This window comes from Poecilia reticulata, chromosome 5, assembly GCF_904066995.2.
Source record: "Poecilia reticulata chromosome 5, P_reticulata-male-v2, whole genome shotgun sequence".
Classification (NCBI taxonomy): Eukaryota; Metazoa; Chordata; class Actinopteri; order Cyprinodontiformes; family Poeciliidae; genus Poecilia; species Poecilia reticulata.
In genome coordinates this window covers 29,333,520-29,358,530 of record NC_088834.1, presented here as the reverse complement: position 1 = coordinate 29,358,530, position 25,011 = coordinate 29,333,520, and the positions used below count along the sequence as shown (strand labels likewise).

The 25,011-nt window shown below is 41.3% G+C and overlaps 2 protein-coding genes across 2 annotated transcripts; both read right to left on the bottom strand.

Moving 5' to 3' along the window:
• Nucleotides 1-59: 59 nt before the first annotated feature.
• Nucleotides 60-13,737, bottom strand: efcc1 (EF-hand and coiled-coil domain containing 1). Its single transcript, XM_017304644.2, has 7 exons — nucleotides 13,045-13,737; nucleotides 10,404-10,825; nucleotides 5,452-5,573; nucleotides 4,178-4,319; nucleotides 3,243-3,399; nucleotides 1,712-1,870; nucleotides 60-236 (listed from the first exon to the last, which is right to left on the bottom strand). Exons 1-7 carry the CDS (start codon nucleotides 13,735-13,737, stop codon nucleotides 60-62), a joined length of 1,872 nt encoding a protein of 623 aa, XP_017160133.2.
• Nucleotides 13,738-15,913: 2,176 nt separating this feature from the next.
• Nucleotides 15,914-24,734, bottom strand: acad9 (acyl-CoA dehydrogenase family, member 9). The gene is made up of 18 exons (XM_008410361.3): nucleotides 24,449-24,734; nucleotides 23,736-23,829; nucleotides 23,545-23,646; nucleotides 23,123-23,229; nucleotides 22,924-23,024; nucleotides 22,194-22,272; nucleotides 21,915-22,086; nucleotides 21,027-21,100; nucleotides 20,862-20,937; nucleotides 20,720-20,790; nucleotides 19,985-20,104; nucleotides 19,782-19,910; nucleotides 19,186-19,265; nucleotides 18,710-18,836; nucleotides 18,527-18,604; nucleotides 17,876-18,004; nucleotides 17,169-17,241; nucleotides 15,914-16,497 (listed from the first exon to the last, which is right to left on the bottom strand). Exons 1-18 carry the CDS (start codon nucleotides 24,626-24,628, stop codon nucleotides 16,397-16,399), a joined length of 1,893 nt encoding a protein of 630 aa, XP_008408583.1. The 5' UTR covers nucleotides 24,629-24,734; the 3' UTR covers nucleotides 15,914-16,396.
• Nucleotides 24,735-25,011: the final 277 nt, after the last annotated feature.

Below are 25,011 nucleotides of genomic sequence, written 5' to 3'. Positions count from 1 at the left end.
TATATATATATATATATATATATATATATATATATATATATACTGGAAACCAACTACGTTTAGGTCTCCTTGGGCGGTGGGCCCAGAGGGTGGCGGTCTTGTTCAGCAGGAGATGATGAGGTTGTGGAGTGACTGCTGACTCTGCGGTGCCTGCAGACGTCCATGAGATGAAAGGATCTCGCACGCAGCCAGTTCGTGGTAAAGAGCGCTGAGCACCTCCAGGATGTGCGCTTTGCCTGTGAAGAAGACGGGAGCTGAGTCGGAGCACGTTTACAAGCAAACCAACAGAAACTTAACGTGATTCCCCGTTCTGTTCTGTTCTAACAGTAAACGCCACTGTCTCGTTTCGCAGAACTCGTAGCGTGTTTTTGGCCGTGCGTGTTCCACTAACCGTGTTGTGGGTTGTTGCCAGACTCCAAAGTACTGAGCAACATTTTCCCCAGGGTCCTTCGGGAGACGTTCTGAAACAAACGGCGACTAGTTTCAGCTGGATGTTGGGTCATTAAAAGGCACTTTAAAAGAGAAACATGACCACACACACACTTTCACACATGTGCAACAAGTGCTATAAATGTTCTCATTCTCACACTGTTGGGATTACAGGACGTACGTCTAATCAGAAACATGGGAGAAGGACAGAAAAAAGTTATTACAAGTAAAGAGGGGAAAACCCCCCAGCAATTTTGACATTTATGTCATTAAACATGTAATTATTTACAATTAGTCTAATCTTGTAGATACTTTTTCAAGCTGTTTTTGATTATTGATCAATAATCCTATTGTATGCTCTCAGTTTTCATTAGTGAGGCAGACAGAATGGCTGCTGTCAGCTTGAGACCTTACCTTTGGATAAAAGTTTCAGTGGATTCCATTATCCTGGGTTAAGTCTAAAAGTATTCACACCCCAAATTTAATGTCAATGCAGATTTATTCACAAAACACTTTAAAAACAGCTATGAACAGCAATTTTTTGTGTTTAAAGTTCCCTTTCATTTTGACTGCAATTTTTTACACATACCTGCAGTTTTTAGTTTCTTAAGTTTTTTTTGTTGTTCTTGTTATTTTTTGTTATTTATATTAATTATTGTCATTTTGGTCCTTAAAAATATATAAACGTACATTTATCTTAATATTCTGGTCTGTCTGATGATGTAATTTTTAAATATTAAATGATTTATGATCTGTTACTCAGCACACTTTCTACCAAATACTTTTTTAATCTTACTTGATAGTTGTTGCTTTTACTCGAGTAAAAATAGGTTGAAGTAGTTCTACTCTTACTTTTGTACAATCTTTGGGCTCTCTGCTGGCAGGGATACAGCCATGCCAAGAATGTACAAAGAAAACTGATTAGGTTAGAGTCGTATATGTGTACTTTTCATATAATATACATTTTTGAGACTTATCCAAAAATTTATATTTCTTGATTAAAAAGTACTCCATCTTTAAAAGGGCTATCAGTGCAAGTTTGATTTATAAATAACAAAAAACATTTCAGTGTTTTACCTTCCTAAAACTATAATTAAAATTATATTATCAGAGTGAATCAAGTTTTTATGTTCTGTTTTGTTTCGTTTTTTTTAAGTATCTTACTGATGGTTCTTATATGTGTGAATATGTTTATGCAAAATACAGAGTAACAGCAACGTTTGCTTGAGGACTTAATCAGAATTGACCTGCAGAATCACAGAACAGATGCACTGAAACTAACCAAGTCTCTGAGCTGCTGCAGAAGCTGCAGGATGTCCACCAGCTTCTCCTCCACCAGCGAAAGACGGACCTTCTCTCTTTCCAGCGACTGCAGCTCCACGGTAAGCAGCTCCGTGTCCTCGACCCTCTGCTGCAGCTCCTGCACCAGAGAGTCCTTCATCTGGAAGGAGATCAAAGCTTGTAACTAATGCACCGCAACACAAGGATCCTTACTTCATTTTAAAAACACTATTTTATGTGAACAAATTAGAAAAATCTATGTCAAACCAGAGTATTCTTCATGTTGGAAAAGTGTCACCTAAAAATAATTGAGCAAAGACCCATCTGTCCATTGGCTCTTTGGAGGAGTTTTAGTGTTTATGTTACGCTTTGCACAAAAAATAACAAAACTATCTTTCTCAACAATCGCAGAAACAAAACAAACAAAAAAAAACCTCTACAACAATCAAACATTGAAGACAATTTGTGGGTTTGTTTGTGTGAAAACAGATCACAACTACTAACCAATAAGAATCGATTCGGGTCTCCAGGTTCCAACCCACCATGTAGGCAAAGTGTGTTAAAGGGGAAAGCGACAATCACATCCTGATAAAGTCACTGCGCTCCGTGTGTTGATGCTTCCGCAGCTGTGTGTGTGTTACCAGAAGAGCTCTGCAGCCCTTGGCCTCAGGGGTGAAACAAACATCTATCATGTGCAACGCAGCTGCATTCATTCTATGTAACTCTATTTTCACCCTGTGGATGAACACCACAACCTCTGGGTTGATCACTAACAACGTGACAACGGGGTGATTTTGCAAAAGTCACTTTAGGCAAAAAAAAAAAAAGGACATAAACCAGATTTGGAAGTATGGGTGCACTGATTGCAGAGTTCTGGCCGATCTCCAGTTACCGATCTTTAAAAAGCCTGACCTGCTGATTTTGATTTTTGCCAATACCAATTCTTTTTGTCTGAAATGTCGCTAAATACAGCAAGAAAGTTGCTGAGCTGGCAACCGTGACTGTTGTTAACTGCAACCATGCAGCCATGACCTGGTGGGCGGGGCTAACAGTCAGACTTCTCTCACTGCAGGACTGAAGAGGACAGCCGTTGATTTTTAGATCTTTGCTGAGGTAGAATATCGGCTGATAAAAAAGTTCCCAAAATTAAGGAAATCTGTGCCGATAAAAATCAGTACCCCCATATTAGGAAGGTGATGACATGTGAATTTCATTGAGTGACAAAGGAGACCAAACACTGCAAAACTCTTTGAAAACTGACTTCTTGTTTTATTTCGTCATCGGTGGACATTCTAATTAGCCTGAGCCTTCACAACTGGCTCTGATGTCAGAAAGAAGCTGCAATGTAACAGAGAGCATAGGGGACTGGGGGCGGACGAGCAGCGCCACACAGAGGATGATTGACAGCGAGCGCTAAGATCCTTCTCCGGTCTCTGATTGGCTGTTTCTAATTGGCACCAGCGTAAGGCAGAGGAGCTAAATCTGACCTAACCGTCCTGGTTGGGTCAGTGGTCATGGCTGGCAGTGTGTACCTGGTCCATGTTCATCTCTGCTCGGCTTTCCTTCAGCTTCAGCTCTTTATGCAGCCTGGTGACTCTCTCCAGCAGCTCCACCACAGCACTGTGACATTCTTCGCTCCTCGAGCTTCCAAAACGAAACATCAGCTTCTCCAGTGCCTCGTCACCACATCTGGTGAAGAACACAGACGAATAGAAGGTCATTCTGTCAGTGTCTGGTAGCAGCCCCACAGTCCTAAGGTTTTCATTCCCCTTCTGCTTTTACAAACACAAACTTCACTGGTTTTTGTGCAACAGGCCACTGTATTTATATGGATTTTACCATATGAAACCACAGCTGCCAATATTTTACCATAAATTACAGACTTTTTTTTTTCTTTTTGTTTGTTTTACAGTGCAAGGGGAAGTGGAAGACCCTGTGTGTCCGTCCATATTGTCACTCGAGGATGTTGAAGATGTGCACATAGTTAGATCTGTGATAACGGGATTTCTGCTTTTTGGATTTGGGCACACTGTGAAATTTGTAAAAAGCGGGCAGCTGTTCGGGTCTTTGAGAAGCTGCCCGGCTCGAACGAGGGACGGTGACCGCTCAGACTCAGATGCTGGGCGAGCAGAACTGCAAACTGGACGTGATTTTTGTCGAGAGTCGCGGGTCGGCTGCAGTTCCAGGAGGACCAAAAGGTTTGACTGTTTGGGAGTCAACATTGAGATATGTACTCTAAGGCAGATTAACGGAGTCGGTCTGATCCAAAACAATGCCTGAACCGACTCCCTCTGTGTCCAGCCTTTTCACTTCACTTCTACTTTCATAATACGACACCCAGGTAACACAGTAGCACATTTCAAAGGAACCTTCCACCCCAAAAACATTTTCTATGCAATTGTGAGTTTCCTCCTAGTGACCTCCCAGTAGACATGTCCATATGGGTGACCCCCCCAGGTGAGTTTACCTTCCGCCACAGCAGGACAGCCTGGTTAGGATCCTCTTCACCTCCTCCACCTGCCTCTGTTGGTCCCCGGCCCGTTTGTCCTCTTCTTCATCCGAGGCAGCCTGGCCCTCCACCGAGCGGAACAGCTGCTCCTCGACTGGCACTGCAGCACATGGACAACGTTACTGCTGCAGCACCGTTACCTGACAACACCTAAAAGCTGCGTGTATTTTATTCTGAACTGAAGGACTAAGAGCTCGACAGTCATTCGACGTTTTTGCAATGACAAAAATCTTTTAAGATTTTTGTCATTGCAAAAAGAAAAAGTTTTTTTCTTTATGTTTTTGTGAGAAAACTAAGAAACATTTCATCAGACCAAAGGCTTTGATTTTCAATAACGCCAAGTTTGTATAAAGTCTTTATTTGCAGCATCTTCTTCAAAACGCCTCTAATTCTCCCTGACTTCTGTCAGTTTGTTGGTTTTAGTCGATCCACCTACTTTTTGAGGAGCTGGATTTATCAGTAAAATCTACCCAGTAACAGGGAAGACGGTCAGAATAAAGTGTGAAGATGGATGGAGTTAAATCCAGGAGAATCCCAGAAGAAAACCTGCAGAAGACTTTAGACAGGGGTGAAGGTCACAGACAATCAACCTACATGCTGTATTCATTCAAGGCTACAATCAAATTGTTTAAATCACGGCCTAGTCAAAGCCCTGACCTAAATTTCTCCCTGTCACGTCATGATTTTGGGCTAATTTGTTCTGTTCTATCAAAAAAATAAATAAAAATAAAAAATCCCCAAAAAAGACACTGATGGTCTGGAGGTGTAATGGGACATTCAAAGGGTTTGAAAACTTTTTGAGACAATGTACGTATTCAGATAAAAGTAAAATGTGTAGCTACTGGGTAGGCCTGTCAGAATGAGCAATAGATCAATTAATCGTATGATAAATTAAAACACGTTCAATAATTTCCATTTGCATGATTTATCTTTTCTCTCTCTGTCAAAAACTGCATGATGAAAGTCTTCAGTCTGGTGATTTGGACTCTACTAGGACAATTAATTTACAGAGGCTTCAAAATAAAAAAATTTTGTGGGATATTTAAAATGTCTTCCAGTTGCAGTTGTTAAACGTTCATTAGAGTTCAAAGTTTATTGAGAACGTCTTCCCGCATTATATTACTTGAAAATGGTCTCAAAACAACAATATTATTGTTTATCGCAATAACATCTGGGACAATTTATTGTCCAGGTGTTATCATGACGGGGCCAATAAAGCAAAGATGCCTCACTCTTGTCAGGGGTGGTCACAGCGCGGCCTGTTGGTGAACGGCGGTCATGTTGGAGGTCCTGGCAGTACGGCCGCTGCTCTGCCCCGGCGCTGCTCGCTGGCTGAAGTCTGGACATCTCAGACCTGAAAGACATCGGGGTCAGAACAGGCATGGAATCGTTCAATCTTCTACACACTTCCATCCCGACCTGAGATTTTCATTCGCAGTATTTATTGCGATGACAATGACGATGATGAGTGCTAAATAACATAATGGTAGAAATCATGGGATTGAATATAACATTTTGTGCATGCATTCTGATGGAGCTCGTTTGTCGGATCAAGAGTAGCTTTTGAGCTTAAGCGTTAAGCAGGTGTTAAGCATACTTTTCTTTTATTAAGCCTATATTTCTGTTTTTTCTTTATTGGTCTGTTGGATTATTCCAATCATAAATGTTATATTTTGATTAGCTGTAAGCAGGAAATCATCATAATGAACAGGAATTAACTATCAATCTGTGTAGATTGATGTTTTGCTAAAAGTGCATGGTTATATTTAACACATTTTTAATGACTATTGATGTCAACTTATTGCTTAAATGAATAGTGGAAAAATGCAAATCTATGGGTAGGTTTGCATTGGTTTGAATCCTCAAGATATGCGATGAGAGGCCGTCTCTACGTTCTCAGAGTACACTGCACTGAAACCGCACTTTACATGTACACACCGTCGACAGTTCGGTTGTAACCGATTTGCAAACATGAAAGAGAACATACAACAAAAAGAAGTGCGCGTTACTGCGCTGCCACGATAATTTTATAGAGGCTGTGTGATGCCGTACGCCAGATCTGGGTGGGGTAATTGAAGCCAGACTCTGGGTCTTTGAGACATTTTTACAGCAAAGTGGGTCAGTGGTAGAACAGCGCTGTTAGTGTGCAGCGTTGGGGGAAAAAAAAACTTCAGAAAACACGGCTTCGTACATGCAGGTAGATGTAAACATATTCAGCTGTTCCCGAGCATATTTAACAAATTTATTGGTGTCATAATCAGTTTAACATCTTTTGCCCTGATATGTATATATATATGTAAAAAAACCTGATGATGCAGTTTGGGTGGATAAGTGCTTCTGTAATGCTTGAAAATTTTCAAACTTTCTTTTGCTGGCTGCCCTTTTTGTTGGGGGGAAATCCAATAAGGGGCCTTCATAAATCACTGTGTAAGTGTTTCCAGATGATGATATCTTGGAGGAGGAAAGCAAAAAGGTGGGGGGAAAAAAAGAGAGCAGATTTTTTAGCAGCCTGCCTCGAAAATCACCGGCCACTTGCACTTACGTCCCGCTATCACAAGTCAGGCGATACTGTAAGACGTTTCTTTTGGGCTCTCTTTGTTCAGTAGTAAGCGTAATGGACTTCCAGGCAATCAGTCGGAGAGTTGTGTTTAAGTCACTGTGGGGGAGGAGGCCGGCAGCTGTAGTGAAACAAACACAAGGCTTCCTGGTTGCTCTGGTTACACTCACATTCAAGAGCTCACCCCGCTGAAGGTTGTCACATGCAGGTTAACCAGCGACTGAATCCTCTTTAATTGACGTCAGTCAGAGCAAGGCTGCCGTTCCAAGCATTCCTGATGATACGATGACATTTTAAATGTCACATGAAACTCTTTGTTTTGCCCTTTAGAAACACTTACACCTGGATCATCCTCTGATATGCTTTGGTGGAACTTCTGGGAACCAGAGAGTCCAGCTGGGAAAGCAAACACTGATTCTGATTCGGAAGCAAACGACGTATGGCAACGGCGTGACGTCTGACTTCGCCACCAGCAGAAACTCCTTTTGCTTTAAAGCAAGTGAGACCAACCTGTTATCTGTGATATATGACACAAGATTATGTTGATTAGGTCAAAAGGGTCTAGAGAGTGGAGTGTTCCAAGAAAGAAAAAAAATAGTGACTTCCTGTTCTGATGGGGCGGGGCTTTGATGATGTGAATATATGACCACATCAGTATCGTTGGGCATGCAGCATGGATGACTCATGATAAATTTGATGCATCTGTGTGAAAGTTATAGGGATTTGCTTGCTGTGGCGAGAACACCACGGTTACCACTTGGCCACGTCCAGGATTTTGATAACTTTTAATCCCCCCCGTCCCTTAACTGAAGCCAATAGCTTAAAATACTTAAAAGGAGTTCTTTAAATTTGATTAATAATTGCTGAGGGCAATTATTTAGACTTTAACTAACTGGGTTTTTAACTCTTTTTTTAAAAGACTCAACCTCCTGAAGTCTTCTTCAAAGCTACCTTTGGCAGCTGGATTCACTACAGGTCCAAGAGCTCAACCAGTAATTCTTTTTCTTCCATAAACAAGGAGTCATATTGTACAGAATTTACCCACACAATGACTGCAAAGTGTTGAGTTCCGGCTCACCCAATACAAGTTCATGTCATTAACTTTCTAGCATTGAGCTTTACAGTTGTTGAGTGTTTTGTCATTTTGATTTTGATGTCATCTGTCTGAGGTAACCTTGTTCCCGAAGTAGTGTGGTTTGCTCGGTAGAACACAAAAGAAAAATCCATGTTTTATTTACATGGGAGAAGTATTACATGTCTTTAGTGATGTAAAAAGATTGTATCTGACTTGATACAATCTTGATATGACGTCCAAGACTAGTTGCAAAATGGCTGCAAAAGCCTATGTAGAAATGAAACACCTGTTATAAATGCTTAGGGAAGAAAAAGAAATAAATGGATTTCTGCATTGTGAATTTAGTTCAAATTTTGAATTGATGAACATCAGCTTTAACCTGAACTTTGCTTGTGAAATGTGAATCAGACGAATGCTGATAGTCAGAGACGAACCATCTGTATAATAAATAATTAGGAAAAATAATAGGATCAACAATCTACTTCAAATTCCTAATTACACAACTTGACGTTGTACCATCTAAAGTAGTATTTGGGTGAGCTGAGACCAAGGAAGTGTCAGGCCTTCAGTTCAAACAGTCACAGGGAATCGGTTGCTAAGATCTTTCTATAGGGCAGAGTCTGTGGGATTGTTCATTTGGAGGCAGAATGAAAGAAGTGAGCAGAGATTGATGAGGACCGTCAGCTGTTCAGGTTCTCACTCAATAGGCCTCTCTGTTGCTTTTGTGGTGTTGAATTATTTGCCATCACAGCGTCTATGGAAGAGCGGTGAGAAGACTTTGGAACCCTGTTTGCGTAGATTAGCAGAATGTGGGTCACAGGACAACACTTAGACTTCTCAAATTTGTTATTAGAAATAACCCAAAAGCAGGCTGAAGCATGAGCTTTAATCACATGTCTGCTCATGCCAGACTATGTCTTAGCAGTATAAAGTGAACATTACAAGTATTTAGAGACATCTGCGAGCCAAAAAGCCACAGTTGCGGACACTGATTATACGGTTGAAGCAGGAGCAACTGAATGAGAGATAAACATTCGACCGAAAGGCTTTGTACTTCAAAAGTTCAATTACACCTTGACTCCCACCAAAGCGAACAGTTCCAAAACAAGAGTTTGAGCCAGACCGGCCGGCCGACCGGCTGCACACGAAGCTTGGTCAGCAAAGTTCAACAGATCAGGGCTGAAAATGGAAAAAGTTACCCACGTCAGCCCTCCGAACAGCAAGGCACGAGCATCTCAGCCATTAAGCCCAAGGTAAACAGAGTCATTTTGTTCTGCTTTAGGAGGGTCTACGATTCATCAGTGCAGGATTTTTCGTCACTAAGGTTCTTCTCGTGCAACTACCTGCCAAAAACCGGCCCCTTTATTTCAACAAGGCTGACAAATGAGCGTTTTTCAAGCCCCGACTTAAAAATGGGCTCGATACACGGGAGGTGACGCTAAACAGCTCATACACGGTATAGCAGATGGAACATCTGTTCGGTCTGTTAGAGCTCCCAGAGCCAGAACGGCTCCACAGCCCACACACCTAGCCGCACTCTTCACTAGCTATTTTCTTGGGATATTTTGCCTTTTTTATTTTTTCTGAATCATAATGCACAATTTTTATCAAGTTTCATATATTTGTTGTTGTTGTGTCAACCTTCCACACCACTCAAGTCTTCTGGTTCTGGTTCTGCTCTGCACCTCAGAACCAGAACCAAACCTGGGAGAAGCAGCATTCAGCTTCTATGCACCACAAATCTGGAACAAACGTCCAGAAAAACCGCAAAACAGCCGAAACGCTGAGTTCCTTTGAATCCAGACTAAACACCCAGCTGTTTTAAAGTTGCCTTTGAACCATAATAAATGAAACACTGACCAACGTATTTGACCTTTAATGATTTTTGGTGATGGCACTTGACAAAATGTAACGTTTGTTGAATTGTTGTCTGTATGGTGTTTTCTTTATAAATTTGTAATTTTGTTTTATTGTGTAAAGCACGTTTCAGCTGAAATATGCTACACACACAAAAAAAACATAATATTGATGAAAATGCATAGGGAGCTTATTTCACTTATAACAAGACATTTTTCCCCTCTATAAGAGAAATTATCTAACGACACCCGCACTTTTTCATCACTATTAAGAAGTTGTTTACTTAAAACAAGCTCCTGTAACTTGCTGAACAGTTACTTGTAAGTTAGTTTTGTCTTTTCTTTAAGTGCAGTAAGAGATTTGCACTAGAAAATAGACCAAAAATATTTGGTGAGATTTTGTATGTTTTTTTTTTTGCAGTACTGGAATCGATTATTTATTGTTAACGCCACAAACCTGTCACTTCATGCAGAAAAACTAACCCTGAACACAGTTGTGCATACACAGATTCAGTCACTACATTACTCTGACCAGGACTGCTGTCGTATACACACCAGAAGGTATGATCAGTACATATATATATATATATATATATATATATATATTCCACTGACTGTGCTTCTGAGGTCGTCTAAAACACATGTGGAGTTGCTCTGATAAACAGCTTAATGTTACGTGAAGCGAAGCGTCTGCACCTGTAGTAAAGCAGCTCAGACTCCATCTGGACAACGTGCCTCTGCAGCGCCGGAACACGACTGGCCTTCGCTTCCAGGTCCTTCACCTTCTCCAGTCCGCTCAGCAGAGCCTGCCGGGCCTCCTCCACCTTCCTCCTCATGCTCGCCTGCTCCGTCTTCAGAAGCCTGTTGCTATCTTCCAACGCAGCGACGGCCTCCTTACAGCTCCACAGTTCCTGCTCCAGTCTCTGGTTGCGCGACACCGTCTCCTCCACCTGCCACTCTCTGGAGCTGTGCAGGTACTCTATCTCGTGGATGAGGTTCTGCAGGCTCTTGAGGTTGCTGTTGGAGCTGTTGGACACGTTGTGGGGGGCCAGCGTCCGCGGGGAAACGAAGCGTCCTTCTCTTGGTTTATGCTTGGAGTGGCTTTTCCAGAGGCCGACCTGAGATGTGAAGAGACGAGACGAAGATAATCCCACAAACTGACTAAACATTTTGTTGTTTGACTGGTTGACAAAGTTCATTAAAGGAATGTTTCAGATTAAAAGAGAACTGGGAATGTAAATGCAAGCAACTGGAACATCATGAGCTTTAAAGAGCTTGAATGGTGCCAACAAGTGGAGTGATGGTGAGCTTCTTTTTTTTCATTTCCAAAATACCTCAATCATATGCTGTTTACTTTTAATCTCCTCTAAAAAATACATATTTAGATCAACTTCAAATATGCTTTCAGAAGTCAACCAGCACATCAATTTTAACATCTTTCATTGGATGTAAATAATGTTAAGAAATAATTACTCTTCTGTATTAGAACACAACCTGTAACAATGGCAGCTCAGTTTGGAAGTCACACAGCAAAAAAAATTACAGAAAAAATAATCTAAAATTATATTCTGAAAAATAAAAATAATAATAATAATAATAATAATAATAATAATAATAATAATAATAATAATAATAATAATAATAATAATAATAATAATAATAATAATAATAAGTATTGTACTTTCAATGTAATCAGCCTCAGAAATGCACTTTAAAAATTGTGTGGTCTGACATAAAGCTATACTTGTGCATTTTAAACTGTCTATCAATGGATAATAATTATTATATCAATATTATATATAATAATAATAATAATAATAATAATAATAATAATAATAATAATAATAAATTTTCCTAACATTCATTACAAAAAAATAAAGTAATTATAACTTTAACAAACTTAACAGTATGTCATAAAAAGTGGACATATTTGTGAAAACCAGGACCTCTGATGACCCTGGTGTTGTTACAGGTCAGCTGGGCTCACAGGAACGTCTGCAGACGTGTTATTAGGAATCCCACAGGTGAGAGTCTGCATGACAACAGGTGATTGTAACGGGCAACTGGGCAGCATGTGGGACGGACTGATGTCCCAGCAGACCAGTGATGACATCAGAGGGTCGTGGTGGACGAGACTTTGTACAGTTCTGAGTCGTAAAAAGTTCTAGATCAAATGCATTTAGTCCTGAGCACTGACTGAATATTTGAGCCTTTTCTATTTTACAGATTGCATGCTAATTTATCAGCCTAATATGAGAGATTTGTCAGACGTCGTCTCCCATCCCGGTTGCAGCTGTTTACAGATCAGAAGCTGCAGCGGTGACTGTGGTAGTGTGAGCAGCAACTGCCGTCTGATGTTTTCTATTGTAGCAACCCGTCCAGGCCGGAGGCCTCTGTGGAACCTGCGACGGCGTAATAAAATACACAAACACGACCATTCAGTTTCAGCGTTGTTTACTGACTGGCTGCAAAAAGTTGCCACCACAGAATAGTCATATAACACCTGGTGTTAGGTCACCATTCAGAGCCCCCAGTGCCTGTTGGGAACATGCCAGCTCCTCACCAGTCAGATCTTTTCAATACTCACCAGCAATCTTCATGTGTGAGATTCTGCTCTCCATAAAACTACACTGTGTGCACAATTATTAGCCGAGTGAGTATTTTGACCACATCATAATTAAAGGCATGCTGTCTAACTCCAAACTGGGTTAACTTGAATGCCCTAACCCTAACGCGGCATGAGGAGGTCAACACCAGAGCTGGATTGGTAGTATAATTACATTACATTTATTTAATTGTTTTTTTAATATGCCTCTAGGAGTATTTTTACTATGCTGTACTTTTTGCTTTTACCTGAGTAGTTTTATAGTGAAGCATTACATGTTTAAACCAAAAATTCACCAGACACACCCACACACACACCTGCAGTTTTCCAGAGGTGTGTGTGTTTTTTTAATAAGCCGTTCCAGGGTTTAGGAAAACATTCTTTTAACTGATTTTGTTAATTTTTGTTATATTATTGTCTTTTTTGTTGCCCTTAAAATACCAAAAAAATCCAGTTAACTTTAACATACATCCGCCTGATGATGCAGCTCCATCAAAAATGACCAATCCGATCCGTACAGTACATACAACCTTGTGTATGTACTGCTCAGTGTGCTGACTGTTCTGTATATCCGGTGTCATCAGTGGCTGTGCTAACTGAGCATTCATGGCTCTGTTGTTAAGACGAAGGAAGAAAGTACACGCGAGTGATTGTCAGCGCTGAGACCCTCCTCCTGTCTCCAATCGGTTGCTTCCGATGGAGTTAAATAAATAAAGTTCAAACCTTTCTCACCTGCAGAGCCAAACAACGAGCATCGCTGCTCTGCAGCGCGGCTCTCATGTCCTCAACCAGCTCCCTGAGACTCGCATTCTCATCCTCCAGCTTCCCTATCCTGTCCTCCGCCTCCTCCAGAGCCACGATCTCCTCGTAGCACTCCCTGCTGCAGGAGCCCGGGGAGCCGAGCCTGCAGCCGAAAGCGCGCCGCTGCGCCGGGGAGGGTGAGGGAGAACAACCGCCACCGGCCGCCCCGACCGAAAGCAGCGTCTCCCGCCGCTTTAGGGGGCTCCGCAGACGGATCTGAGTTTCTATGTGTTCGCTGTCGGTCCCGACCAGCAGCCGGTCGTTCTCGTACTGGCATCCCGCCTTCGTGGTGAAGTAGCCGCACAGCTTGGCGTGGAAGTGCCTGAAGGTGAGCGCGCTGGGGAGGTTGTCCAACACTCCGGCGGACTCTTCCGATTCCGAGTCCTCGCTCAGCCCCAGAACCTCACACAGGACGTTGAAGTCCTCCTCTGGGATTTTGCCGAGTCCTCGATGGTCCAGGTGGTGGAATATCTCCTGCAGATACTGATCCAGTCCGGTGGCCAGGACGATGATTTCGTTCTCCACTCCCCGGTCCAGTCCGTAATGGTAAGCCAGGGTGCTCACGATCCACTGCGTCCTGCGCGCCGGGCGGCTGTACGGGTCAGGGGAGTCGGTGGCATCCATCGTTTGGACCGGACAACATTTCCACGAAACGCGAGCCGCTCGCCACTATTCTGACTGACTGACTCCTTCCGCTGAATGTGTCCCCCTGCTCTGCGAGAGGCCAAGATCTGACTGAAGCACTGCCCCCAACATCCACAAGTACACTGGAAAAAAAAAAAAAAAAAAAAAAAGGAGAGCAACCTTTGGAAAAAAAAAAAAAAGAAGCTTGGAAGCAAATTGAACAAAAGTTTCTAGATTTAAAATGCATGATTGACAGAATGTAATCCACTCCAGACGCAAAGTCAACCTTTCACCAATGTTTTTAACTTTTATTCACAATAGTTAAATAATGATTGTAAAAATAAAAACATGAGCTGCAGTCTCCACATGCCTTGACCTAAACAGATGAAACAGATGACGTCTATGCAGAGTTGGTAGATACATTCAACCGTCTATGCATTCAACTATTCAATTAGTTAGAGAAAAAAAAAAAAAAATAATATATATATATATATATATATATATATATATATATATATATATATATACTTTTACAATTAATTGTAAATAATGATTTATAATTTTATAATTATTTAGTAAAATAATAGAATTATTTTAATTATATTATTTGTCTGTCTTTTTTGTTTTCAGAATATGTCCTGGAGCTGCACCTGCAGAGAGATGTGGCTCGAATAAAAATACACGCCACACTTTTCAGATTTTAAACACAAAATAAATGTGAAAACCATAAAACATGCAACCTCAGCTCCGAGTTGATTCGTAGCATAAAATCCCAACAAAATACTCTGCAGTTTGTGGTTACAAAATAATTTTAAAAAAGTTCAAAGCATGTAGATTTGTTTTATTATTTAATGCAACTAATTGGTTGGTTTTCATTTTTATTTGGGCCCGACATGGACTAGATGAAGCGCTCCACAGACTGAAAAGCATTTCAATAAGGTTTTACACACATGACAAGCACTTTATTGCAATTTCAGATTCCCTCGTTACTCTGCTGGAGCACATTTGCTTCAGATAGCAAGCCCTAAAACTTAATTTAGACTTTTTATTAAGGGGGTTGCTTGTAAAATGTCTTATGAAGGTCTCATAATTAAATCCCCACAGGTACAGCAACGTGTTTAATATCAAAGACAAGCATTCATCATGACAGAGTTCTGATAGAAAACCCTTTAAAAAGAATCCTGTACCTTTACCACATTAACAGATTGTTATCCTTCATCTCAAGCAGCTGAACCCAGAACTCTGTGGTGGTTCTCCTGCTCTGGTTTTGCTTTCTTTTGGTTCAACGGGTTCTTAAACACAGGATAAAAAGATCTGTAAAAGCTAAAAGACGTAAAGTTCTGGCTCCTTGCAGTAGACTGAGATCAGAGCTATCTGTCCAAGCAGTGAGTATTTCGCACAAGACCGACCCTTATTGACATGTTATTGATGGAAGCTCCAGATGGTGGAATTTCAGCCAGTTTGCACATAACAGCCCAGTCTTCCCACACAACACTGGAAAAGAACTTTTCTCACAGAAGACATTAATCAAAACGAGTAATTCCCTCGTTTCATTTGCTACTTTTACTCCTATAAACCTTCACTCTGTGTTCAGTTTTAGATGATCTCTTCTGTAAACAGGACGAAGAGCTAAATGCTTGGAGCCAAGGGTGTGTCCGCTCTTGATTCCCAGGTTACCACTCCGTAAAGCCAGAGCTCAGTCCAGACACCGGATCTGTCGTTTGGTTATAAAAGCAGGTCACTCAGGCTGTACTGCGTGGAGACGACCAACTCGCCTCCTGTGAGCAGGTCTTCTGCTTTCACCATCTTTACCTCAGAACAGCATGTCGGACGTAAGGCCTGTTTGATGAAGATTGACAGGATCCTTTTGGATGAAGGTCCAGGGATCGAGTGTTGGGGATGTGCAGATTGATCGGCCAAATTTCTTTCATTTTGGATGATTGACAATCGGTCCATAATTGAGCATGAAGCAGATCTTCTCCACAGATCTTTTCTATTGCCACAACTCTCTGAGAGAGGGCTGCGTTTCACAATAGTCAGACTACTGTTGGAAGACTTTGCAACGTTTATGAAACAAATTGGTGGAGGCCAAAGTCAGTCCACAGTGAAGCTGTGGAAAGTTAAAGGAGAGGAGCCACCAGCACGCGACGCAACATCAGCAGCAGAAACGATGCAGTTCCCAGGTACAGCTTTCTGATTAAAGCTGCTTATTTTATTGTGAAAGGTTCAAAACCTGACGGCTGCAACAAAAACATTGAAACGAGTTTACTGCTCACTGAAACCGTAAATAAGCATGACAAATGATACTTGAAGCAGCAGCAGACTCCTCAGCTCTGACTGATGAGGGAAGCACCAGCTGAACTTCCTCAGAGAACAAGTCCGACTGGGAGAAGCACATATGATCCATCTCCTAAACATGTTACACACGGCAATTTACAAGAAATCTGGACTTTCTGTTAAAAACTGGCTTTCATTTAACATTTTCTTCACTGATGGTTTGTTAAAGAGCACTTTGGGATAGTTTCCTCCCGGTAGGACGGCTTTGTCCATCGACCTCACAGGTTAGCTCAAAGACCACAGTTGATAAAACACAGGAATCATGCTACGTTTCTCCTCCAGCCACAGAAACAGAGGCGGATCCAACGTCACAGGAGACAAATCAGAATGTTCTTTCAAGAGGGTGCGAGCAAATATAGGATCTGTTCTCCAAAACCGCCTGGGCGATCTTCTTGATGCTGGCGTCGTTGTTTTCTGGAGAATCTGGGGAGGAGAAATGCATTTGTTTAATCATCATCTGTCTGGACTGTGGCGCAGATTAAAAACCCGTGTAAAAAAATAACTATATCCTTTGAACATTTTGACATTTTGTCACATTCATTTATTCAGAAAGACACAAAGTAGAGCATCGCTGCAAAGTGAAATGGTGGTTTTTGAGGAAAACAACCAGGGATGGAAACCAAAGGACCATGCCAAGTTCCCAGGACAAATATTAGCTCACCGCACTAAGCTAACCTGTGGCTAACAGAAAGCCCTGGTTGAAAGAAGCTCAGAAAAAAACTCTGTTTGCACTGCAACTAAACTTTTTGAGAAACGTCCTAGAGATTAAACAATGCAGTGAGGTTCAGTTTATGATTGAGATTGATGAAAATATTGTTGATCCAATATCTAAAAACAATATTTTTTTAAATAATTCACTGGGGAAGTGAATCCTGCAAGTGAAACAAGTCAATGCAATCTGCTGTTTCTGTAGATAGACAATATTTTCATTTAAATAATGAACTGAACTAACCTGACAACCGACATTGCTGGGAATCTGTGTGTGTGACTGAACTGTAAAGATTTACTTGATGTGAACTGGTGCTATATGAATATTTTTTGTGTCGGACATCCTCCATTAATCTGGACGCAATCTTAACTTAACTTATGCTTACGTTTCTGCAGCTGAACCATGGAGTAATTGTTCTTGAAGAAGGCGTCGTTGCAGAATGTGTTGGCGAGCAGCACCTGGAAGGAGCGACGACATCACAGCAGGATTTAGAAAATACAAATAAAAGCATTTTTAAAAGCACCAGTCAGCTCCACAGTGCATCCAGAAGGTTTTGCAGTGTTTTACAAATTTATTAAAATTGAATAAATAAATACATAAGATTTCACAGCCTTTGCTTCACACTCTGTTCATCCAATTAAAGCCTGAATGTGACGCCACAAGCTCAGCACATGCATCTGTTGGCAGTTCTTCTCTAGCTGAATCAGACTGGATGGGTGACGACTGGGCAGCCATTTTCAAATCTCTCCAGAATGGAGTAAAATGTGGGAAATACTGTAAACACATCCACGTTAATCTGCAGTGGTAAGATTTCACACTGAACGAGACAAATCCAACTTTGAAAGGAGGAAAAATGAACTGTTCTCTGCTCTTAGTTTTCAATGAGAACCGTGAGAATCAATTTTTGATTCGTTTGGCAAATAAAATTTTCCTGCTGAACAAATAGACTTAAATGAAAGGTGGACTTTTTCTGGGGGATGACAGTAGCTGGGATTTTTTTTTTTAAAGAAAGCCATCAGCTGCTGGTAAGACGTTAACTGCTCGTACGGTCTGCGTGGAGCCCAGCTGTAACAGCTCTTGGCCGACACACACCTCGTGGTCGTGATTCCTGAGGCCGATGCTGATGGAGCGGCTGGCTCTGGACAGGACGGCTGTCATGGCGTACATGTTGATCAGGACGTCCGCCACCCTCTTCAGGACGAGCTGTTCGTCCACGATGCTCTGAAACCGGTTCAAAGAAACAGAACAACATGAAGCGATGACTCTGTAAAACCGATGAAAAAACCTGGTGCAGACCGGACGACGTGTCAGGGAGGTTGGAATAATGCAGGGGGCGCACCGGAGTCACGTTCCAATAGTATCCAATTGGCTTCTTGAGACATTAAGAAATGTCATTTGCATCTGGTTTGATGTAAAACGTATGACGCATGTGTGATTTAGAGCCAGTGATGAATATTTGTAATTTATCATTCTGCTATGCACAAATGCAGAGCTTGGTGAGTTTTTGTAAATGTTTAGGTCTCCAAAAACCAAATTCATTTGACTGAAGAAAAAAACTAAAAACAAACAGATTGATTACAATCAGCATTAGCAGAAAAATGACTTTTTAGTCACTTCCTGTTTTGTGGCGAGGTCTTGTGTCTGTTACAAAAGACTGATTAGATTTTCTCTAAGTTATCAACAGGACCAAATACCAAGCGTCCGTCTGTCCATCCATTTAAAGAAATTAGAAAATGAAAATACCTTTCCGTATCTGTACAGAAGGCTCTCCACCGTCATCCCGAAAAGGCTCACGTTCTGCTCCAGTTTCTTAGCGCTTTCCTTTAAAACAGAAACAGAAAGTCACCAAGGTGCCGGAAAACCACCTGGAGGAAGATGAGAAAAGAAAAGAACAGAAATCCTGCTGAGGTTGAAGCAGCTTCTGACCTCCAGGCTGGGATGAACCACCCCATCCTTCCCCGTCAGGCCGAGGTCCACCGATGCTCCCAGCGACGTCCTCAGCTTCTTCCCAGCCATGTTCATGGCCATGAATATATTTCCTTTCTTCATCTCCCTGAGAGGGAAAAAAACAAAAAATCAACGCCTCTCAGACTAGAAAAAGTATTCACCGACTTGGATGTTGAACTACTTTTGTTGCTGTCAAAGGTCGGCTTGTTTGAGAAACAAATTGACAACAAAAGAGCAGAGATGAGAGTAAAGACAGGTTTCAACTGAATGATGACCAATTCAGCCTCATGAACAAACCGTGCACAAAAAAAAACAAAAAAAACTTGTGACGCTATATTTTACACACAAGATGCATGAATGGATATGGTCTGAAAGTTTGCATAAATATATGAAAACTTTTTACTTGTCGTGAAATCGTGTGGCAGCTGAGCAACGCCGTGGCGTTTTATACGTACTTGATTTTTCCCGTGAGCACGTTGCCGGCGTACTGCATCCCGGTGAGCGCGACGTACATCCTCAGGATTTCGTTTGTCCCCTGGACACAAACGGCAGGTTTACTGTCCTGACGTTGTTTACTACTAAAAACACTCAAAATGATAAAAACAGCAGCGTGTGGGAGCTTGTTGACTGTGGCAGAGAAAGATTCGGATTTTTATGGCATTCATTTTTGATCCCACTTCTAATATTTAACTCAAATTTGATGAAGAAAGAAACTCATCCCCCATGAGAGCTCCGAGTTACAAAGTCACCTGCCACCTGCTGGCCACTTACAGCAATAACATGCTGTCCTCCTGTAGATAACACACTTGGCACTACTTTGTTTCTCTCCTAGACCTTGTGACCAGCTGGCTAACTGTGGAATCACTTCTCATAGATGTAGATGCATGACAAAAATTTTTTTTTTGCTCATTTTTGTTCATCTAAACCAAATGTTATAAAGTCAAGAAGGACAATCTTTTCATTTTGGTCAAGAGGTTAACTAGTTGTCCGTCAGTCATTTAAAAAAAACAAAGAAGAAGAAAAGAAATCCCCATCCTGTTAGCTAACACACCTCAAAGATGGGCAGGATGCGACAGTCCCTGACGTAGCGCTCAAACGGGTAGTTCTTGGTGTAGCCCAGACCTCCGAGAACCTGCAGAGCCTCACTGCAACAGATCCAGCCTCCCTCTGAGCTGAAGACCTGCACGCAGCGTTCACACTGTGACCTCTCTGGTTGTTATTGGCTTTGACATGAACGACGTCCGGCTGTCCAACCTTCACCATGGCGGCCTCTAACGAGCAGTCTGGGACGCCCGGGCGATCCATCATCCCCGCAGTCAGGTACGCCATGCTCTCCATCACAAAGGCATTGATGGCCATCAGAGCAAACTTCTCCTGCAAAAACAAACGAGTCAGAGCACATCATTATGTGGGCAGAGTAGCCAAAGACTGTACTCAAGTTAGAGCAGCACTACTTCAACATATTTTATTACTCCAGTGAAAGCAAAACGTATCCAGCCAAGAAGTTACTCAAATAAGAGTGAAAATGTATTTCGTAAAAAGTACTGAGTAACTGATGAAATTATGAAATACTGCTCATTATCATTTAATATTTAAAATTTGCGTCATCAGATGGACCAAAATATAACGGCGAGTGGAAATTTTTGAATTTTACGGACCAAAATGACAATTTATATAAGTAACAAAAAAACTAAATTATGAAATTTTACAAAAACATCCGGTGTGTGTCTTTATTTGGTGAATTTTTGTTTAAAACATGTTTGTTCTCCATTCAGTGGGTAGAAAATCCAGAAATTTGACTCAAGAGCAGAAATACTTCATAATAAAATGACTCAGGTAAAAGTAAAAAGTACAGTGTACTAAAAATACTCCTAAAAGTACCTTTTAAAAAAAGAAAAGTTACTCAAGTAAATGTAATTGAGTAAATGGAACTAGTTACTGCAGTACTCTGCACCAGGAGCAGTGAAGGGAAACCTGCATGCCTCCTACCTGGATCATCCCAAACTCACTCAGGTTTCTGTTAAACTGCTTCCTGCTGACGGCGTACTCTGAGGTCAGCTCTAAAGACAAAAATGAATAAATAAAACCACTTCTGTTTCTGGGAGTAGATATTTTATTTTATTTTTTTTACCCATCAGCTTTTTGATCATTCCAGCACAAGAACTGCCCATACTGAACCTCCCAGAGTTCAGGATGTTCATGGCGACCTGTTGAACAAAGACAGAACTTCATTAAAACTGGGGGGGGAAAAGCAACATATGATTACAAGTTAGCCTGACGTCAGAGCAGAGTTTACCTTGAATCCGCCTCCTACTTCTCCAATCACGTTTTCCACGGGAACAGGAACGTCGTCAAAGGACACTTCACACGCTTCAAAACAAAGAACAATTATGCTAACATTGTCGCTTAGCGTCATGTATGGAGAACTGCAGGACTCGTACTAAACGTGTATGTTTGGCCAAAAGGTAAAGATGATGTTCACCAAAAAAAAATGTCGAATTTACAAAACCATACACATGCACACCAGCACGCAATTTTCCTGATAAACCACAGCTGTGCCTAAACGTTTACACACGAGGTTCTGCACTCAACACACACATGAAACCATACATTTCCGATGCAAAACTCCTCGGTAATATTAGTTTCACGTCAAGTTTGTTTTTTATGAATCACAGTCTTTGCGTGGAAAGCGGTGCGCACACATTTCAGGACCCATTTTGTGCAAATTGCACATTTTGTGCAAATGCATCGTTCTCTCTGAAATGGCAGCAGAGAAATCAGAGGACAAAAAGAAACCAATATGTGGTTTGACTTTTTTAGCAAATAAAATATGTTTATATGAAAGCGTAGCATGTATGGAAGTAAATACCTTGAGGCGTGTTTCAGTTTTAAACATCTACAGAACAGTTTTTCTCATTTTCTTTGAAAATCAGTCAAGCTTAGTTTGATTGGGTGAACGACCTCCGTTTACCGTGAGCAAAGTTTCTTTTCAAATTCTTTACCTTCCAAAAGAAAGGGTTGGATTACAGGTTGGATTACAGGCTTGGCATTAGAAAGGTACAACCATGATGTCTGTGGTTGTGGCGCGACAAAATGTACAACTCTTCCATGAGTATGAATACTTTTGCATAGCAGAGGTAATACAGCCACAGAAGGCATTGCCAGGTATGAATGAACGTCTTACTGTAGGAACCCCTGATGCCAAGTTTGTCTTCAGGTTTGCCGCTGGTGATGCCCCCAAAAGCTTTCTCAACGATAAAGGCGGTAATCTTGTCTTTCTTCACACCGTCTACCTCCACTACGGTCCGAGCAAACACCGTCATGATGTCTGCGAAGCCCCCGTTTGAAATCCAAAACTGAAAACAAGAGAACGAACGAGGAACTCAAGAGTCGCTCCACAGAAATAGGGACATGCTGGGAGAGGTTTTTTTTTTTTTTTTTTTGTAAAATTGATATGCGTCACCTTGGAACCATTGATCCGGTAATGTTTTCCATCTTCAGACAGAGTCGCTAGAGTCTGAATGGAAGCTGCATCACTTCCACTGAAGGGAAAAGAAAACGATAAGAACGTCAAACTGGTTGGCAATGTCAAGCTGCTCTCCTAAGATGACAACAACGAAAAGGATGTCTGGATATTTGGAAGTTGTTTTTTTGCTATAATCGTCTGACTGGCCAGTCAAACAGTCAAAGACTTTTGTAGACATTAGAAGTGAACCGATTTATCAACCAGCTGATTTATTGGTGTCGATTTCCTTAATTTTGGGAGATCGGTGATCAGCTGGTACTTAAAATGATCAGTTTTTCTTTTTTTACTTTTCATAGGTGTATATTAGAGTAAAATGAACATTGTCCTTTTATTCTATGAACTACAGAAAACATGTCTCTGAAATTCTGAAGCAAATATTTTGTATTTATTTGCAGAAAATGAGAAAAGGTCAAAATAATAAAAAAGATGCAGTGCTTACAGACCTCAAATAATGCAGAGAAAACAAGTTTATATTCATTTAGAAACAACAATGTGAATGTTTTAACTCAGGAAGAGTTTAGAAATCAAGATTTGTTGGGATAACCAGGAGGTTTTCAGTGGGGTTCTGTGCAGCGGGTTCTTCATTTTTATAAGTATAAAACTTTAAAAAAAATAATTTCAGAGGAAACTGTGGACCCGGTCCTGAAGGAGTTGTCAGGATCTGTACCTGCCAGGTTCTGTAAGGCAGAAAGCGGCGATGTGTTCTCCTGAAGCCAGCTTGGGCAGATACTTCTTCTTCTGTGCTTCGTTCCCAGCAATCAGAATCCCCTGAAACCACACGACTCTTAGCACGCACACGTCCCAACGTGTTCCACTAGGTTAGCAGACCGAGACTCAACACAAATGAAGCGCCATGCGACAGCTACCTTCAGACCAATGGCCTGATGTGCAGCCAGAGTGACGGCAATAGAGCCGTCCAGCGCGATGATCTCGTTCAGCCGGGCATACATGGTGTTGGAGAGTCCGAGACCACCTGCAGTTAGGAAGGCAGAGATTTTTATGAATGCATAAGAACACATCCGGCGATGGTGAGGATTATCTGCTTACTTTTCTGCACAACTTCACTTTAGGGAAGGACCCAAAGATTGTACTCAAGTAAGAGTAACACTACTTTAACATATTTTTACTCAAGTGACAGTAAAAAGTAGCCGTCCAAAAATTGCTTGAGTGAGAGTTAAAAAAAAAAAAAAGTGTTTGGTAAAAAAGCGATTCAAGTACTGAGTGACTGATCAAAATCTACATTATTTAATATTTTAAAATGATTATTGCTGTGATCCCACCATCTCACCATATTCCTCAGGGATCATGATTCCAAACAAGCCCAGCTCCTTCAGGCCATTCAGGGTCTCTGCTGGGATTTTGGCTTCTCGATCTATTTTCGCTGAATCAACTGGAATTGTGGGGGAAGAGGGGAAAGACACTTAATAAAATCATTTCATAACCAATTGACTGACATGACTTCAGATCCTCCTTGCTCACCTTCCTCGTTGAAGAACTTCTCCACTGGTGCAACAAACTGCTTAACCTCCTCCAACTCATCGCTTCCAATCTCTGGATAAGGGAAGACCTCAGCCTGGAGGAGACAAATACGATGACTCCAAATGCTGCCTCGTCAATAAAAATTGTGAATTTCAGTTGTATTGTTGTCATGTTTTTATTCTGGTTTAAAGAGGCGGGTACAGAACCCAAAGATTGCACTCGAGTAAGAGTAGCACTACATCAACGTATTTTTACTCAAGTAAAAATAAATGAAGATAAATACATAGACTAAAAACTGGACTGTAGACATTTTTAATGTGCCTTCGTGAACCTGCTGCTAATTTTTTATTCTTTAATTGAATATGATTTCAGGTTTTTGGTGAGTTTTCTCGACCTGGTCGACTCAAAAAGTGAGCTATTACTGCTACAGGTTAACTTTCGAAGCTTCACAGAAAGACTACTGTTTTGTTTTTCCGTGTTTCCGTGGCTTCCGAAAGCATTACATCATTTTCGGAGTGTCAGAGTACAGAGGAAGTAAACGTCATGTATATCTTGCTTTGTGTTGCTCTGTCCTATAAAGTCACATTGATACCAGTGAAGTTTGAACAGACTAACTTCAGGTCATGTGAAAACCTTTGTACCGTTTCGCCTTGTTACAAGTAACTCTGTTCGCTGTCAACTGTCACGCATCTAAAGACACCTTCCCCCGTTACCTTGTTGATCTGACCCAGGAACAGATCCTTGGCGTAGGCCAGACTCCTTGAATGAGTTCTGATCGTCCTCCGCTGCTGAACACGCAGCGCCTGTTTCCCCAGGTGCCACGCGTGACACACGAGTCTGTTCTTTTCGCGTGGAAAAGCTCTGGATAACGCGAGGAAGCTGTTGACATTCATTGTTCTTTGAAGCACGTAAACCTTAAACCAACCTCCGTGTACTTGCTTTATCAAACACTGGCGGAGTACCCTTTCACCCGTCTTTGACGCATGTTGATGACGTTGGTATTTTCACTGGAGATGCTTTCAGTGTCCCTCGTAAAATATAAGTGTAAGATAAAAAATAATATCAACCATTGCCAGGTTTCTTCTTCATTTTTTGATACATTTTTTTAAAAACCTTTAAAAAAAAGGGGAAAAAAAGCGTAACATTTTTTCTAAAACCCTTTTTCCTTTTTCAAACATAAAACTATTTCTAAAGACTCTTTTAAAGTTTTATTGTTAGTTATGTTCTACACTTACAGACATTTTTGGGTTTATATCAGAACCCTGTTTTGGAATGC